The sequence below is a fragment of the Gossypium raimondii genome, chromosome 10 (assembly GCF_025698545.1).
Source record: "Gossypium raimondii isolate GPD5lz chromosome 10, ASM2569854v1, whole genome shotgun sequence".
Taxonomy (NCBI): Eukaryota; Viridiplantae; Streptophyta; class Magnoliopsida; order Malvales; family Malvaceae; genus Gossypium; species Gossypium raimondii.
Window position 1 is genome coordinate 39,501,557 of NC_068574.1, and position 19,813 is coordinate 39,521,369.

At 37.6% G+C, this 19,813-nt stretch overlaps 1 protein-coding gene across 1 annotated transcript; it reads right to left on the reverse strand.

The window, feature by feature from the left end:
- Positions 1-17,062: 17,062 nt before the first annotated feature.
- LOC105778687 (uncharacterized) lies at positions 17,063-18,116 on the reverse strand. Its single transcript, XM_012602436.2, has 2 exons — positions 17,424-18,116; positions 17,063-17,328 (listed from the first exon to the last, which is right to left on the reverse strand). Exons 1-2 carry the CDS (start codon positions 17,545-17,547, stop codon positions 17,108-17,110), a joined length of 345 nt encoding a protein of 114 aa, XP_012457890.1. The 5' UTR covers positions 17,548-18,116; the 3' UTR covers positions 17,063-17,107.
- Between the last annotated feature and the right edge of the window lie 1,697 nt (positions 18,117-19,813).

Below are 19,813 nucleotides of genomic sequence, written 5' to 3' on the forward strand. Positions count from 1 at the left end.
TTTTCATAGTTAATTCATTCTTTTCAAGACCGATATTTGATCTAGAGGTGGCCAAAAATGGCCTACCCAACAATATGAGAATTTCTTGATCTTCCTCGAAGTCCAGGACAACAAAATCAACTGGTATAATTAACCGGCTGCACGTGTATTAAAACATTGAATTTATAAAAATATTTCTACGGTCCTTCAGTTTTATTGCAAGTGTATAGTGTTAGTTGTAATATTTATAGTGTTACACTGGAATCCCAAAGTATTCCAAGGATCGAACCCAAAAGAAGAGGCGATTGATCAATGATTAACATACACAATAGAGTCTAAGTGGCTACTAGTACCATTTTATAGTACGACAATTCATAAAAGAGATTTTGCAAGAAAATTAAATATTCCACTCCAAGGACTAAATTGCAAGAAATGTAAACTATCGGGACTATCCAACAAATCACTAATAGAGGCTGACTGACTTTGATGTGGTTCACCAAATTGCGGGTTAGGGACGTAAATTGCTTAACTTACTAAATGACTCCATTTTATCTCTCGATCTCAACTCATTGACTTAGATGAATTACGTTTGGTTTATCTTTCTATCTCGCCTACTAATCTAAGACTAATGAATAGGTGCGCGACAAGATTACCTCTCAGTTTCACTTTATCTTGATACCCCTTTAGGGGTGTCACTACCTAAGTTCTTATTTCTATTCAAATTGGTCCATTTTGTTACGATTTAGTCCATTATCCAAATAGTTTAGTTTATTCAAATCTCCATCAACCAACCTCCTTAAAGGTTTAGTTAATAATGCTCAAAGTGAAAAAAATAAACATAAAAATGAAAAACAAGGCAGTCATGAAAGTAAAGTCTAAGAAAAGTATAAAAGTTAAGATTTTTATGCAAGAAAACTTAAATAGCATAGCTTAAATAGCATGAAACCAAAAGCATTTAACAAGAAAATCTAAAGAAAGAATCATAGAAGGAACAAGCTTTAATAGAGTTAAAGTAAAATAAACTGAAATACATTAAACTAAAACTTAAAAAGTCTTGAAAGAAAAGTACAGGGACTGAAATGCAAATAAACCTTGGCTACAGTGTTAACCAACATCAAGAACAACAAGAACAAGCAGTAAATGCAGAAAATAAAGTCTAATCTAAGGTAGAAGAAGAGAAAAACTAAAAGCCCTAGAAAAGTGCAGAAAAAACTAAAGAAAACCTAGAGAAAACTAAACTTAAAACTAAGCTAGAATGTGTCTCTCTCATCCTCAAAAAGTTTTGGCTATTTTGAAGGGCGTTTTGATGACTTTCGATGCCAAAAATGCCCCTACATGAGCCTTGTATGATTGGTGGACCGGGTAGACAAAAGTTTCCCTTTTGGTCCAAGGTTGTCCTTCTAACGAAGGTGATATCACGATACCCAGAGGAGGATATCGCAATATTTTGGGCAGTGTTGAACTTGGGGTCTTCCTTAAAATGTGGATATTTCGATACCCAAAGAAGATATCACGATACCACTGAAGGGTCTCTTTGGTCTTCTACACTGTCGGAGGTAACACGATTCCAGGGGTTGGATATCGTAATACCCTTGCCCTAGATGTCATTCTCATTCATTTTTGACCTCTGACACGTCCCTACAGTAGTCAAACACATGTTAGGCCTCCAAATGGCACTATTAGCCAATTTGGGTAAAAAATGAGGCAAAAGGGAGATATTTTCACTTATTACCTGAAAATATTGAAATAACAAAAATAACAAAATTCTACGCTAAAAACTCTAATTTGCTCGAGAAAAAAACTTCTTAAGTGTGTCAGAAAAGCTTAATTTGCCACCTCGATTTGTGGCAGATGAATAATAAAACCCCTCACTTTAACTAATACGTCCTCAAGTACACCTTTGGGGCGTACTAGGGACCTACTGACTAAGTGCAATGTTATCGATGCATTTTTTAACTCCCTCAATCTGAGTTTTAGGTATGTAAGTAGAGGCATCAAATTAATACTAGCCCTTAAATCACAAAGGGCCTTATTAAAATGTTTGTCCCCTATCTCGACAGGAATTGTAAAACTACTCGGATCTTTTAATTTTGGGGGTATTTTTCAGGGAATTATCACACTGTAGGAAGCGTCAATATTAATTTTGTAAAAATGCCAAAAATGACTAAATTACATAAAATAAAATTTTTTACTATCTACATTAATAAATTGAATGAAATTATTAGTTTAGATCAATATCGAGTGGAAAATTGAGGAGAATGGAAAATTACCAAAAAGCCCCTGTACTTTGACATTTTTGCGATTTGGCCAGGTAAGTTTGTACGGTTAGAATTTAATGTCTATATGAAATGTTAAGTAGATTAGCATGGTACAACTTATATATTTATTTTGAATTGTTGATAATTAATGGTAATTTGAGATATAATATTGAATTTGATGCTTGGTTTAGATTGAACGTGGGATAGAGTACAATCGTGATTTGGTGTCTTACAGGGGTTTGGAGTGGAGATAGTATTGGAGGGAGATATTTGTATATTACCCGAATAAACCGAGGTTTAACATTTGTTGTGAACTCTCGTGTTATACTCTGTAGTTGGTGTGTTTTGGTTGGACCAGCTCTTATGAGCTTCTGTTTGGCGTGTTTCGGTTGAATCAAATCTTATGAGCTTCTATTTGGTGTGTTTCAGTTGGATAAACTCTTATGAGCATCTGTCTAGCGTGTTTTAGGTGGACCAGCTCTAATTAGCTTTTGTTTGGTGTGTTTTGGTTGGATCAGCTCTTATGAGCTTTTGTTTGGCGTGTTTCGGGTGGATCAGCTCTTATGAGCTTCTGTTTGGCGTGTTTCAGTTGGATCAGCTCTTATGAGCTTCTGTTTCGCATGTTTTGGGTGGATCAGCTTTTATGAGCTTTTGTTTCGCATGTTTCGGTTGGATCAGCTCTTATAAGCTTCTATTTGGCATATTTTGATTAGATCAGCACTTATGAGCTTTTGCTCGGCGTGTTTCGGTTGGATTAGTTGTTATGAGCTTTTATCTGGTGTGTTCGGTTGATTTGACGATGTACTCTTATCCGTAAGTCGTTCTCTAAATAGAAAATCTCAGTAAGGCAATCTGTTTAATTAATTTGAAAGATTTGTTATTTATTGAATATTGATCTGAACATAGATAAATTCATCTGACTGTAAATCTCAGTAAGGTAACTTATTTATTGATTTTGATGGAATTGCCATATATTTAAGCTTAAATTGAATGTTTCAAATCTCCGGTTGAGATTGTGGATGACAGGAACACATATGGTTACTTTTTGTGTTTATACTTTGTACTATGTGTAATCACTGAATTTTGTCCGGCTCGGGTCTCGTGTTTTAATTTTTTATTTCTAAAATTACGGGTTTGCATAATTTGAGCTCGAAGTATTTTTTGGATCAATGGATTCAGGGTTTGGGCAAGTCTCATATGGGCCCAATGATTGGGCTTGTTGTGATTGGATAATTGGGCTTATACCAATCTAATTTTGGAATTGTTTGGGCTTTAGCCCATTAGTGTTTTTAGTTTTTATGTTATATTAATTTTTTTAAAAAAAGAAAAAAGAATATAAGAATAAAAAAAGGAAAAAAAAATATACAAGAATACTATTTATATTTTGGCCCCTCACTTTTTCTAAAATTACATTTTGGCCCCCACTTTTTTCTGAAAATACATTTTGGCCCCTTTTTTTTCTAAAATTACATTTTAGCCCTTGGAGCTTTGCATCCTCTACAATCCAATCCTTTTGGCGCGTCAGACTGTCCCCTAGCAACAGCTAGTCGTACTTCGCGTCCCTACCCTCAGCTATTTCTGGCGGCCGGCCTAGACTTATGATGGCCTTTGTCCCTCCATTTCTACCTAAAAACAGAGAGGGAGATAGGGGGATCAGCATAAAAGAAGATTTTTGGGATCAGCAAAAAAAAAAAGGGAAGGAAAAAAAACAAAAAGCATCCGAAAAAGAAATGAGGAAAATCTTTACCTTCCAGTCGCCACAGCCATTTACCTATACCACCACCGCGACCGCCCATCACCCCCATTGTCTCACCACTCCTAACACACCCATCATCCCTACCTACAATCACCGACTATCGGCCTTTCTAACCATTTTTCTCTATCACCTCAGGCCCCTCTCTCGGGGATCACTAGTGGCCCTCCATCACCGATCATCATTCTCTCCCTCCCTCAATCGAAATTGGGCCTCTAAAAATCAACCATCTCAGTACCACCGTACCAGTACCCTCCATCACCTCACCATTCGGGCACCACCATCATTGCCCCACTCATCACCTCCACTCAACACCCCAAACCTAGCAAAACCAAATAACCCAAAATCAATAACAAAAAAAAAGAGAAGCAAAAAAATAGAAAGGAAAGTCAAAGGACTTATCAGTTCGAGTTCAGGTTTGGAACTCTAGATCTTTGTTCGACGATCCTAACGGTGGTAAGACGAACCATGACACGATGTATCACATACGAAGATCGGTGGTGATCTGATGGTGTAAAAGGGAGATCAAAGAAAGAAAGACATCGAAGCTTTGGCCTTTTGTTTCATCAAATTTGGGTTAGATTCTTGGAAAACTAACTGACCATTTGAAGAGAGATGGTGGAGAGGAGTGTTCTGATGGTGCCTAATCGGAGCTCCGACAGCTGTAAATAGCGGCAAGTGAGTTGAAAAGATGCTAGGGTAGAGGAAAGAGTTAAAGAAGAAAAAGGAAGAAAATAAAAAAAAGAAGAAAGAAAAAAGAAAGAAAAAGGAAGAGAAATAATCAGGTCCGACTCGACCCGCTTCACCGACCCAAACCGAGTCAGACCCAATAGCGGCCCAACCCAGCAGACCCAACAACAGCAGTAGCCCAATCCAGTCAGCCCAACAATAGTAGACCAACCTAGTAGACCCAACAGCAGCAGCAAGCCCAACTCGATTAGCGTCAAAGAAGAGACCCACTCCAACCGCAATTTCAATCCAGACGACCCGCTAGCATGAGTCAAGTGAAAAAAAAAGAAAGAAAGGAGGCCCGATTTGCATCGGTTCAAGTCCATAACCTTGGGCTTTTGGTAAAATTTTAATCCATTTTAAATTTACTCCATGTATTTAAAAGACATCCCATTTTAATTAAATTGGCATTTTTAAGTAGCTTTTTTGAAATATTATTATGTTTACTTCATTTACAATTTTAAATTTAAATAATTTCAATACCTAAGGCAACGAACCGATTTAGCATTAAGTCATTGATTTCACTGATATGTTGGATAGATATAATTGATTTTTTTTAAATACTGAAACGCCTTCTAAAAATGAAAAATTGAAAAATTCTCTCATTAAAAGAATAAAATCTTTATTTTTACTCGTAAATCATCGAAATTTCATTTTAAAACATATATAATACAATAATATGTAATTTATGAAAATTCTCATTTTTCAATCGGATCATGATTAAATATTAAATTGAACTCGTATTTTTTAAAATTAAGACAACGCGCGCTTAATGAGATACCGATTTTGGGCATCACGAGGTGCTAATACCTTCCTCGTGCGTAACCGACTCCTGAACTCTAATTTTCTCTGGATTTTGACGCAGACCTAAGATCTACTCTTTGTAAAGGAATTTTAGAAAATAATTGTTCTTTTAAAAAGAGAATTTAATAATTGTCTGATCACACCTAGAAAAAGGATCGGTGGCGACTCATCTTCTTTAAAAAAAATTGAGACTTTTTTTCCAAATTTTCAATAATCGTCAAGATAAGATTTCCTTTTGTAAAAACCTCGACTAGCGCTCACGAAAATTTTTGGTCACTTCAGCCGGCGACTCCACAGGAGACATTAATAGAGAGTCAAGTCTGATATTAAACGCATGTTGTCAAAATTTTAAATTCCTTGTTCAAATTAACGTTTAATCATGGTTCCTAAGTTTCGTTTTTGAAAAATCATGCATCTACATCATGTTGTAAATATTTTTCTAACTTGTTTTACCTTTTTTCTTTTCAGCTCTAGATCTTACGATTTGAGTTTTTTTTAGTAAAAAAAACCAAATAAAAAAGAAAAGAAGGTTTGTGAGTTTCTCCCCACACACCGTGCACTTACATTCTTGCATAACATGAGCTCTCCACCCGAGCTTCATCCATTTAAGTGGGCGTAAATGCTACGCCTTTGTGAGTTAACTCGTCCCTCCGCACAAGCTAGTGAAATGCTTCTGGGTTATATATGACTTATGCTTCTGTGAGCTAACTTGTCCCTCCGCATAGGCATAAGTAAATATAATCCCTCGAATTGAGCTCACGAGCCTATGATGGGTGATGACCGAGGCTCTGTACTAGCCTTAGTAGGTGAAAGTATGGACAATTCGTGTACCTTTCTAGAATCAAAACCACATGTAGTGAACCATAAGAGCCACCCAATTAGAGCCATACTGAACCTCCGTCCATTTAATAGTCGCCAAATAAGCACATAGTAGAAATGTCTTTTACCTTTTATTTCTTTTACATTTACACTTTTTTGTAAGGGTATCAGGTCCGTTTAATAATATTGGATTGGGTAGATTATCTGATGAGTATGTGGGGTGAAAATGTGGGTCAGTTTCTCTAAAATGCATGATTAAATAGCTTTATTTGTTAGACTTACCATAGTTTTTCCCTTCATTTATATTGGTTGCAATTACTAACTAAGTTTATTTGTCCTCATTTTGTTTCTCATTGTACATCATAGGCATTCTATTAGTAAAGTGTTGATTAGAGATTGGTTGCCAAAAAAGGGTTTGTGATGGATGAGTCAATTATGCAAGTAACTGAGAGAAATGCAATAGTTCAAGATGGTCTTTGAGGACTTAAAAAGCAAAAGGGATAGTTTAAAGGAATGATATATCTCCAATCTTATCGGGCATGTGACCTCGAATGCTCGTCAGAATGACCTCAAACACTTGACTAGGATCTAGAAACAGTGGGACTCAGATACTAGAGGCATCCTCACTGAAAAGTATGGGGATATAGCTCACTTGATAGCAATCAATGTGGACGAGCAGTTGATTCAAGCCATGGTTCGATTCTGGGACCCAACCTACCAGTGTTTCACTTTCAATTAGGAAGACATGACTCCAACCATAGAGGAGTATGCCGCCCTACTTCGCATTGACAATGTACAACTCAACAAGATATATGTGAAGGAGCCTAAACCGATGACCTTCAAGAAAAAGCTAATGAAGTTGACAGGGATGACTAATACATGGGCCGAAAAACAAATAAGGAAGAATAATGAAGTCAGTTGTGTTCCGAGGTTTTCTCTTGAAGAGTTAGTTCAAAATCATCAAGATATTTTGAAGAGAGTAGATCTGTTTGCTTTGGCCATTTATAGACTAATCATCTTCCCAAAGGTTCTTGGGCACATAGAAGTTGCGGTAGTGGATTTTTTCAAAAAGTTGAGGCAAGGAATCAACCCCGTCCCGACTATCTTGGTGGAGACTTTTAGATCTCTAAGTAGTTGTAGGAGGAAAGGGGAAGGGTGTTTTATCGAATGCGCTCAGTCACTTAATGCCTATATTTTTAGTCACTTTTGGAAAGTGGAGCACCTTCCAATATGTTTTCAAAGACATTCACTCCGTTGGCAGCGTACGTTGAAAAAGATTGGCCAAAGGAGGTCACTGAACAGCACTGGGTCTCAGTTTTTAAGAACCTCCGTGCTGAAGATATAACTTGGAGAGCACCTTGGATCCGTACTTCTATCCTGTTATACAAGTGTGGAAACCAAGATTGGGTGTCTTTACTAGGATTGTGGAGAGGAGTTGGATATGCTCTGTTGATGGTTCAAAGACAGTTTGCTTCACAACAGTTCATACTAGCTACCGGTGGATTGGCACAATCTGAATTTGCCTTTACGGGTGAGGGTTATATGAAAAAGGTCTGAGATACTGCAAATTCTTGGAGGGAAATCTACCTAATGGAGTTAGCTTTCTATGCTGATACTATCACTCTTGATTATGACATATGGAGACAATGACGAGGGATGAATCAACTAACCCTACCGAATGATTATGCTTTCCAGAATCTGTTCTCAGAAGAAGTGTCGTCGGAGCTAGAGACGGCAAGACATCAATTTGAATGTGAAAAAGCCAAGCTGTTACGATATATTAGTTCTTTTCAGGAGAAAAGCTACGAGTTGAAGATTGATGTTTAAATTGAAAAATCCAGAACCGAGAAAGTCTAAAAAGAAGCTGAGATCATGATAAAAGACTTAAGGGATCTTTATTTGGAAAATAAGAAATTACGAGGCACTATAAGAAATAGTGGACTAGAAAAATCATCGGAAAAATGGAAGGAAGAAATAAGCAACATCAAAGGTGGGATAAAGTTCTAGAAAAGGAAAGCGAAGAAGGAAGAGGAAAAAGCTGTACGTGCTATGATAGAGTTAAGGAAGAAAAATGTTGAATATGAAACCGTGTCTGCAGAATTAATGACCAGTCAGTCTGAGCGTCAAGAGCTGAAAGGAAAGATATGAAATTTAGAAAATACATTGCAAGCTCATTAGCAACATTTGGATGACCTCCTAAAAGCCCTAGAAGAGAAGAATGGTCAGCATGATAGAAACATTCATGCCTACGAAATAGCTCTCCAAGAAAATGATATGCATATCGGCAGTTCGGTCAATGAAATTCACAAGGCGGCTGTGCAAATAGTTTAATTATCAGAAGAAACAGAAGCTCTCAGTTGGGAATTCCCTCCAAGTCAAAGATCGAGTATGCCGGATTTCTTAGAACGTGTAAGGAAACAATGTGACATGGCTAGGATATTTGTGTAACTATTAAATCAAAGATGGCAAAATGTTTTGTAATAGACTCTTTTGATAAATGAAACGCCCAAGTATGGGGCTATATTGAAATCAACACCTATTTTTTTGCATATTTACGCATGACTAACATTCATTAGTTACTCATTCATTAATTCATTGCACGTACATATCACCCTAATCATTTACTAAGGCTAAAACTGTATATGAGGGAGATGATGAAAGCCTTGGTCAAAGGAAAGGGATCTATGCAGAGCCCCGATATCATAGAGCCCCAGTCAAGAGCTAATAATAATCAAGATCCACTTTATCCCCTAGGATTCACTCCACCTCACGCCCATGCAATACAAAGAGGATATCCCCAAGGGGAACCTACAGTCTTGGAGCAACATCCTGCACCACCTACTCATCTAAGGCAAGGGATATTTGTATTGAACCTTGGGGCTAATCCTTCAGATCAATTGTTCCAGATCTGGATGATCCTGTAGAAATAGCAAGGTTGAAAATTGATGATCATAATGCTCAAGATAAGTATAGGATCATGGAAGAAAGACTGAAGGTAATAGAAGGTACTGAAGTCTTCTCTGCGTTGAGTGCCAAAGAGCTCAGTTTGGTGCTCGATCTGGTTCTACCCCCGAAATTTAAGGCGCCAGGTTTTGAAAAATATGATGGGACAAGATGTTCAAAAGTGCATCTTATCATGTTTTGCCGGAAGATGACTGGCTACGTGAATGAGGATAAATTTCTAATACACTACTTCCAAGACAATTTGGTCGGATTAGCTCTTTGATGGTATAATCATCTCAGTAGAGAAAGGATCAAATTATGGAAAGACTTAGCATCAACATTTTGTGAGCAATACAAGCATGTATCAGATATGGTACCTGATCGACTAACTTTACAGATGATGGAAAAGAAGTCGATAGAGACTTTTAAATAATATGCACAAAGATAAAGAGATATCTTGGCTCAAGTAGAACCCCTATTAACTAAAACTGAGATAATAGTCCTCTTCATCAACACTCTAAAAATGCTGTTTTACGATAAGTTGGTAGGAAGCGCCACGAAAGACTTTGCAGACATTATAATATCCGGGGAGCTTATAGTAAACGTCATCAAGAGTGGAAGGATGGAAGGCCCTGAGATTTCAAAAAGGGCAGTACCCATAAGGAAAAAGGAGAATGCAACCCATATGGTTGGAACCGATATCCACTATACCTCCAATCCGTACCCAGCCCAATCATGACTCGTCATCACCCACCTTCAAACTTCTACTTTTCTCCCCAAGGTCCATACTATCAAGCACCTCCTCATTACCCCGTCTACGCCATGAATAACCAAAGACCGTTCATCGTGTTCCCACCAAACTTCCATGGCATCGAAGGGCATGACATCCAATCTTGTGAAGAATTCAGAACACTACTTCAGGACATGATGGATAACAAGGAGGTCAAGATCTTTGATAGAATGGAGGAGGCCGAGGAAGGGGAATATGCATCTCTGATAATCAACCATTAGCTATCCCTTATAGTGCTGATCGACCTTTGGTGATTTATTACGATGCGAAGAAGGAGGAAGTTATACCAAATGTGATAATTGAAGTGCCATATCCTTTCCCTTACAAGGACAACAAGGTGGTACCATGGAAATATGATGTCAATATTTTTGTACCTGAATGTGAAAAGTTAAAGGCTACGAATGAAGGTGTTAGTGGAGTATGACACTTTACTCGCAACGGGAGGTGTTATTTTCCTGAGATGGTTGAACCAAAGAGGAAAGCTGCTGACTTGAGCCAGAAAGGAAAAGCACCGATGCATGAGGATGAGGTCGATGTTGAAATACCGTCTGAGCAAAAAGTTAAAAGACCTGTGAATGAGGAGGAAGCACATGAGTTCTTAAAGTTCATTAAGCATAGTGAATATAGCATTGTGGAACAATTAAACAAGCAGGAGGAGCAAATCTCGGTACTATCTCTATTATTGAACTTAGAGCCACATCGAAACGCCTTGCTAAAAGTGTTAAATCAAGCTTATGTGGCGAGCAACATATCCGTAGAAAAGCTCGATAGATGGGTAAATAACCTGAATGCAGATAATTTCATATCTTTTAGTGATGATGAAATACCACTGAATGGTAGGGGCTCTATAAAAGCATTACACATCACAACCAGTTGCAAGGGTTACATAGTACCGAATGTGCTCATTGACAATGGATCTGCACTCAATGTCATGCCTTTGGCCACACTTTCTAGGATGCCAATTGATATGTCTTATCTAAGGCCTTATCACTCTACAGTAAGGGAATTTGATGGGACACGATGAGAGGTTATGGGAAAGATCCAAATTCCTCTAGAGGTGGGCCCATATGCATATGATATCGAGTTTTAAGTCATAGACATCATGCCTTCATACAATTGCCTTTTAGGAAGGCCTTAGATTCATTCTGCTAGGGTAGTTCCTTCATCTCTCCGTCAAAAAGTGAAGTTTATCATGGATAGTCACTTGATTACTATCCCTGGTGAGGAAGACATCGTCGCATCTATCTCTGTTGATGCACCCTACATCGAAGTAAGTAATGATGCTGTGGAATGTTCCTTTCGTTCCTTTGAATTTATCAATGCCACGTTTATTGCCAAAAGGAATAAGATTCCCACACCCAAGTTTTCAAGGAATACTAAGATGGGAATTAGCTGACTGTGGGAAAAATGAGATCGAGCAAAGAAAGGTTTGGGAAGATATCAGCAAGGGATAGCTAGTGCTTTAAAACCAATGCACCACAGGGCTTGATGCAGTTTAGGGTTTGAACCAGATTTATGTCAGAGAAGAAAACAATTGCAAAAAAATCAAGAAAGAAGAATCGCAAGAACCTAAGGTCGAGAATTGGAATGGTTGCTAATGACGTATCCTCCTTTGTCAGAGACCTTTACATCTGCGGGAATGATGTACCCAGGGCAAGACAATTCGCGGAGCACTTTTTTATTAATTGAAAAGGGTCTTTAGAATATCAATATAAATGTTGTTGACAACGAGGGTGATGCAATTAAGGATGTTTTAAGTATACGCCCTTGTCCTCCAAGATATGTATTGAACAATTGGACTACTGTGGACCTCCTTGTAGTTTTTAAGTCCTCTCTAGAGTAATGCCAAATGTTAATTCTCCATTTTTTGTATGTCCCTAAGTAGTAGAGTTCCATTTGTACGAGCTTATGTTTGCTTTTTATCATTTGAATGAACATTAATGAAGATGCATATTGTCATGATCTTTTCATTTCCATTAGCTTCGTAATTATTCCCTCTCTTCAAAGCCTTTCCCTATATGTATCTCACATCATTCCATAAAATTGTGTTTGTTGATTCCAATACTTTGATGCTCCTCTATAGTTTTATTTTTCCATTCACATTTCAGGTGCTCGGATATCAATGGCATGAACAATCCTGTTACAGATCCTAAAATTGATTTCGAAAAGGCTATTTGTTTAGGAGAATTCGAACCCGAGGAAAATGCTGAGGATTGTGTCTCGTCTCTTGACTTACTAAGAATGGTAGAACAAGAAGAGAAATAGATCCTACCCCATCAAGAATCTGTTGAGATAGTGAACTTGGGAAATGAAGAAAAGAAACAAGAAGTGAAGATTGGGACTTCTATTTCAGAGAACGCCAAATAGAATTTGATCGTCTTGCTCCGTGAGTACAAAGATGTATTTGCCTGGTCTTATCAGGACATGCCAAGGTTGAACGCGAATATTGTGGTCCATAGGCTTCCACTGAAACCTGAATGCAAAACTATTCAGTAGAAGCTATGAAGGATGAGACCTGAAATGTTGTTAAGGATAAAAGAAGAAGTTAAGAAACAATTTGATTCTGGCTTCTTACAAGTCTCTAAATATCCAGAATGGGTAGCTAACATAGTCCTGGTACCGAAGAAAGACTACAAGGTGTGGATGTGTATGGATTATCGCGATCTGAATCGAGCAAGCCTTAAGGATAATTTTCATTTGTCACACATTGATACGTTGGTGGATAATACAGTAAAAAAATTCATTTTTTTCTTTCATGGATGGTTTCTCGGGTTATAATCAGATAAAGATGGCTCTCGAGGATATGGAGAAAACCTTATTCAGAACAATGTAGGGAATGTTCTGCTATAAGGTGATGCCGTTCAGATTAAAGAATGGTAGGGCAACATATCAGAGAGCCATGGTGATGTTGTTCCATGACATGATGCACAAAGAAATAGAAGTTTATGTCGATGATATGATTGCCAAATCCCGAGAAGAAAAAGAGCATGTTGGGAATCTCAGGAAGTTGTTCGAAAAATTAAGAAAATTCCAGTTGGAGCTTAACCCAGCCAAGTGTACGTTTGGGGCTACCTTAGGAAAGCTGCTAGGTTTCATTATCAGCGAGAGAGGTACTGAGGTTGATCCAGATAAGATAAAAGCCATACAAGAATTGCCACCTTCGCGCACACAAAAAGAAGTCAGATAATTTTTAGGAAGGTTGAATTACATTGCTTGATTCATTGCTCAACTTACCAACAAGTGTGACCCAATTTTTTGACTCCTTCGAAAACATAACCTGGGGAATGGAACGAGGAGTGCCAAATAACCTTCGACAAGATAAAATAGTATTTGTCTAGTCCCCCGGTGCTAGTACCACCGATCCCTATAAAACCTTTAATATTATATCTGATCGTGTTCGAAAACTCAATGGGTTGCGTACTGGGGCAACATGATGAGTCAAGGAAAAGAGAAAAGACGATTTACTACCTCAGCAAAAAGTTCACAGAGTATGAGGCAAAGTACCCGTCAATTGAAAATTTATGTTGCGCATTGGTTTGGGTAGTTCGGAGGCTCAGACAATACATATTGTATCATACGACATGGTTAGTTTCAAAACTAAACCCAATAAAGTACATGATGGAATCACCTGCACTCTCAGGGAGAATGACACAATGACAGATCCTATTGTCTGAGTATAACATAACGTATGTGAGCCAAAAGTCAATAAAGGGAAGCGCAATAGCTGACTTCTTGGCAAGTCGATCAATGGAGGAGTACGAGTCTTTGAGATTTGATTTTCTAGATGAAGACTTGATGCACATTTATGAAAAGGATGGTGAACCACCAAAAGAGAAACCATGGAAGTTGAGCTTTGATGGTGCATCGAACGCATTGGGGCACAGGATAGGAGCAGTCTTAGTGTCACCGGAATGGAACCGTTACCCACTCACTGCCAAATTGAATTTCTTTTGTACCAATAATATAGCGGAATATGAAGCTTGCATCATGGGACCTCGTGCAGCTATCAAATAGAAAATCAAAAGTTTAAAGGTGTACAGGGACTCAGCATTAGTAATTTATCAAATCCGTGGAGGTCGGGAAGCGAGGGATTCAAAATTAGTCAAATATCGCGATCTCGTTGCAGAACTGGTCAAAGAATTCAAAGGAGTAACTTTTAACTACTTCCCATGAGAAAAAAACCAATTGGCTTACGCATTGGCCACCTTGGCTTCAATATTCAAAGCAAACAGAGAAACTGGAATAATGCCTCTCCAAATGAGCATATTTGAGGCCTCCGCACATTGTTTTAGCATTAAGAAAGAGTGAGATGGACGACCATGGTTCCATGATATCTTGTAGTATATCAAGAATCAAAGGTATCCCGAGCAAACAAACGAGAATGACAAAAGGACAATCAGGAGAATGGCGATTGGATTTGTTCTTGATGGGGATATTCTATACAAAAGAGGAAAAGATCAAATGCTCCTAAGATGCGTGGACGCTGTTGAAGCCAGAAAAATACTAGAAAATATCCATGAAAGAATTTGTGGAACGCATGCCAATGGTTTCACAATTGCTAAGCAGATTATGAAACTTGGTTATTATGGCTGACGATAGACAGGGACTGCATTAGTTACGCATGAAAGTGTCACAAGTGTCAAATTTACGGCGATAAAATTCATGCAGCCCTTTCGCCTCTTCATGTCATGACTTCTTCATGGCCTTTTTCTATGTGGGGCATGGAAGTTATAGGGTCAATTTCCCCGAAGGCCTCTAATGGGCATCAATTCATCTTTGTTGTTATAGATTACTTCACAAAATGGGTAGATGTCGCTTCGTTTGCTAACGTGACAAAGACCGCAGTATGCAGGTTTCTAAAAAAGGAGATTATATGCCAATATGGTTTGCCTGAAAAAATCATTTTAGATAATGCTTTGAATTTGAACAACAAGATGATTAAATAAGTGTGTGAGCAATTTCAGATAAAGCATCATAACTCCTCACCCTATCACTTGAAAATGAACAGAGCAGTAGAAGTGACTAACAAAAACATTAAGAGAATTATCGGAAAGATGACTAAGACATATAAAGATTGGCACGAGAAGCTACCATTCACTTTGTACACATACCGCACCTCTATGCGGACATCTACGGGAGCAACTCCTTTCTCTCTGGTCTACAGAATGAAAGCTGTTCTGCCCATCGAAGTTGAGATCACATACCTACGCATCTTGATGGAATCAAAACTAGAAGAATCAAAATGGATTTAAGCTAGATATGATCAGCTAAACCTTATTGAAGAAAAACGCTTGAAGGCAATTTTTCATGGATAGATGTACCAGAAGAGAATGATCACGGCTCATGACAAAAATGTGCGGCCAAGAGAATTCCGTAAAGGAGAGCTTGTACTAAGAAAGATCTTCTCAATACAAAAAGAATTTCGAGGAAAATGGACACTAAATTGGAAAGGACCGTACGTTGTAAAAAAGGCCTAATCCAGTGAACTAAGATGCTGTGAAGAAATATTATGCCTAAAAAAAACCCAATCAAATCAAATCAAAATGAAAACCTAAAAAGGACATCTTGATAAACAAAAAGGATTAAGATGAAAACCTGAAAAGGTGTCCTAACGAAGTAGGTTCGGACTTAAGGAGCAAGATGACTAGAACGGGGAGTCGAATGACGAAGTTACAACATTTGAATCATTCTCAGAAGCTCGAAATCTTCTACACAAGAAGCCATGCTCGAAAAGATCCTTGATGAAGAAATGTGGAGAAGTTCATGCGTTGGATATCTAGGGCATTCATGGCCATTAAATTTGTTTCTTTTCTTTGTGACACTTTCTTTATTGAACTATTCCTTGTCAATTTTCTTTTTCTGTTGCTTTTGAAATAAAATATGAATGTGAGGTATTTCCTTCATGTCTACTTTGCCATTTTCAAGCATCTCATGTTTGGTTTATTTAAATGATAAAGAGTAAAATGACATACTCTAAACAAAAGGAATGTTGAGCATTACCCGGATGAGAATTTGATAAGTACAAGGGCCTCGAAGCAAGAACAAAGTTCAACAGGGGGCAAGAGGGTGATGTACAAAAAAATGTGGGTTACTCACAAAACTTGAGGAGAGTACAAAACTTGAGAGAAAATTCAAGGGTTGAGGAAATAATAGAGAAGAATATGGGCCCTCACAAAAAAAAAGGGCATCTAGGTGAGTGCGAAAAACAGCCCAAGTGCACGACATGATCATGTAGGCATAAACGCATTTAGGACTAATACGTGCATATCATGATAACATCATACATGACATATATAGGTATCCCAGTAGAACAAGGGATTTTGGGTGGTAGCTGCACTGAATCAGTGAAAAAATAAGGCTTTTGAGATTCACCTGATGATCTTTTTCGAAACTCTTATTCTTTCAAGAATCATTTCCTTTTTCATTTTTCAAAAATCAACTATAATCTGAGAAGTGAATTGAGCCTCGGGTCACACGTCGAGGTATTTTTTAATTTCTATTTTTCAAAGATCAACTCATGATCTGAGAGGTGAGTGGAGCTTTGGGTTGCATGCCGAGGTATTTTAAATTTCAGTCTTTTATTTGTTTTCAAAACTCTAGTTCTGCCCAAATCCATTTTAGTTTTTTTATTGCTCACTGAGGTATTTTAATTTCCAATTCGTTGTCAAGTGGATGTTTTTTCGAAGTAATCGTTACTTTTAAAAATTGCACCATGAGTCAAGTTCCTTTTTCAAAAAAAAGAGAGAAAAATCGAACAATCGAACAAAATTTAGTGCTTTTAAGTCTTTACTCTATCCCTATTTTTTGGATCAATGGATTTAGTGTTTAGGCTTGTCTCATATGGGCCCAATGATTGGGCTTGTTGTGATTAGATAATTGGGCTTATACCAATCTAATTTTGGACTTGTTTGGGCTTTAGCCCATAAGTGTTTTTAGTTTTTATGTTATATTAACTTTTTTTCAAAAAAGAAAAAAAGAATATAAGAATAATAAAAAAAAGAAAAGGAAAATTAGAAAAAATATACAAGAATACTATTTACATTTTGGCCCCTTAATTTTTCTAAAACTACGTTTTAGCCTTAAGAGCTTTGCGTCCTCTACAATCCAGTCCTTCTGGAGCGTCAGACTGTCCCCTAGCAGCAGCCAGTCGTACTTCGCACCCCCACCCTCAGCTATTTTCGGTGGCCGGCCTAGGATCATGATGGCCCTTGTCCCTCCATTTCTACCTAAAAAGAGAGAGGTATAAGGGGGATCTGCATAAAAGAAGGTTTTTAGGAGCAGCAAAAAAAAATTGAAGGAAAAAAAGCAGAAAGCTTATGAAAAAGAAAAGAGGAAAATCTTTCTTTACCTTCCAATCGCCACAAACATTTCCCTGGACCACCACCGCGACTGCCCATCACCCCCACTGCCTCACCACTCCCAACATACCCATCATCCCTACCTACAATCACCGACTCTCGGCCTTTCTCCATTTTTCTCCATCACCTCTGGCCCCTCTCTCGGGGATCACCAATGGCCCTCCATCACCGATAATCATTCTCTCCCTCCCTCAACCGAAACTGAGCCTCTAAAAATCAACCATCTCAGTACCACTGTAGTAGTACCCTGCATCACCTCACCATTCGGGCACCACCATCATTGCCCCACTCATCACCTCCACTCAACATCCCAAACCTAGCAAAACCAAATAACCGAAAGCAGTAACCGAAACCAAATAACCCAAAATAGAAAGGAAGTCAAATGACTTATTTGTTCGAGTTCGGGTTTGTAACTCTAGATCTCTGTTTGACAATCCCAATGGTGGTAAGACGAACCACGACACGATGTACCACATACGTAGACCGATGTTGACCTGACGGTGTAAAAGGAAGATCGAAGAAAGAAAAAGATCGAAGCTTTGGCCTTTTGTTTCATCAAATTTGGGTCAAATTCTTGGAAAAATAACCGACTATTTGAAGAGAGATGGTGGAGAGGAGTGTTTTGGTGGTTTTCGGTCGAAGCTCTGACAGCTGTAAACAGTAGTAAGTGAATTGAAAAGAGGCTAGGGTATAGGAAAGAGATAAAGAAGAAAAAAGAAGAAAAAGGAAGAGAAATAGTCGGGTCCGACCCGACCCGCTTCACCAACCCATACCACCGTCCGACCCGACCCGAATTGAGTCAGACCCAGCAGCAGCCTAACCCAGCAGCAGTAGTAGCCTAATCGAGTCAACCTAACAGCAAGATGCCAACCCAGCAGATCCAACAACAGTAGCAAGCCCAATCCAGTCAGCCCGTCCAGTAGCAGACCCACTCCAGTCCCAACCCAATCCAGACAGCCTGTCCAGGAGTAGCCCGAAGTGAAAAAAAAAGAGAGAAAAGAGGCCAGATTTGCATCGGTTCAGGTCCATAACCTTGGGCTTTTGGTAAAACTTAATCCATTTTAAATTTAGTCCATGTATTTAAAAGACATCCCATTTTAATTAAATTGGCATTTTTTAGTAGCCTTTTTGAAATATTATTATGTTTACTTCATTTACAATTTTAAATTTAAATAATTTAAATACCTAAGTCAACGAACCAATTTAGAATTAAGTCATTGATTTCACAGCTATGTTGGGTAGATATCATTGATTTTTGTTAAATACGGAACGCGCTTCTAAAAATTGAAAATTTGAAAAATTGTCTCATTAAAAAATAAAATTTTTATTTTTACTCGTAAATCATCGAAATTTCATTTTAAAATATATATAATACAATAATATGTAATTTATCAAAATTATCATTTTTAATCGGATCATGATCAAATATTAAATTGAACTCGTATTTTTGAAAATTAAGACAATGCGCGCTTAACTAGATATCGATTTTGGGCATCACAGGGGTGCTAATACCTTCCTCGTGCGTAACCGACTCCCGAACTCTATTTTTCTCTAGATTTTGATGCAGACCTAAGGTCGACTCTTTGTAAAGGAATTTTAGAAAATAAGTTTTCTTTTAAAAAGAGAATTTAATAGGTGTCCGATCACACCTAGAAAAAGGATCGGTGGCAACTCCTCTTCTTTAAACAAAATTGAGAGTTTTTCCAAATTTTCAATAATCGTCAAGATAAGATTTCCTTTCGTAACAAACTCGACTAGCACTCGCAAAAATTTTTGTTCACTTCACTATGCAAATGAAAAGATGTAATTTCTTATGAAATTATTTATCATATACTTGATCCCAAAAGAGTTGTGTATAAATGTACTAACTTGTGTATTGATGATGATGATTAGGCTTGTATCAAGCTTGTGGTTATGGTTGATGTTTATGTTTATGTCTTGTGTTATGCAAATGGAATAGGTGAGAAAAGGTAATGAAATGGTAAGTTCACAATTGAAATGTAATGTGATAAGATAAAAGGATTGATGAATTAAAGGACTTACCTATATGTGAGAAATTTACTTATACTAAAGGTGAATTTACCTATGTCATGAATAATCATACTAATTTATGAATTGATAATGTAATTAAGCTTATGCTAAGTAAATGGAGCGAAAAGTAACTAAGTGGAATGATTCATCATTTTAAGAAAAGATTGATGATTATGTAGTAGAACTTATAAGATCTTATTATGTTATGAATAGAAAGTATAAGTGAGTTGATAGTTTTACAGTTTGATAAATCTTGTGGCATTGGTAAAGCTTTACATTTGTCGTATAAATTTCATATATAAGATGAAATGTTATGTTTAATATTCATACGAGCTTACTAAACATTCAT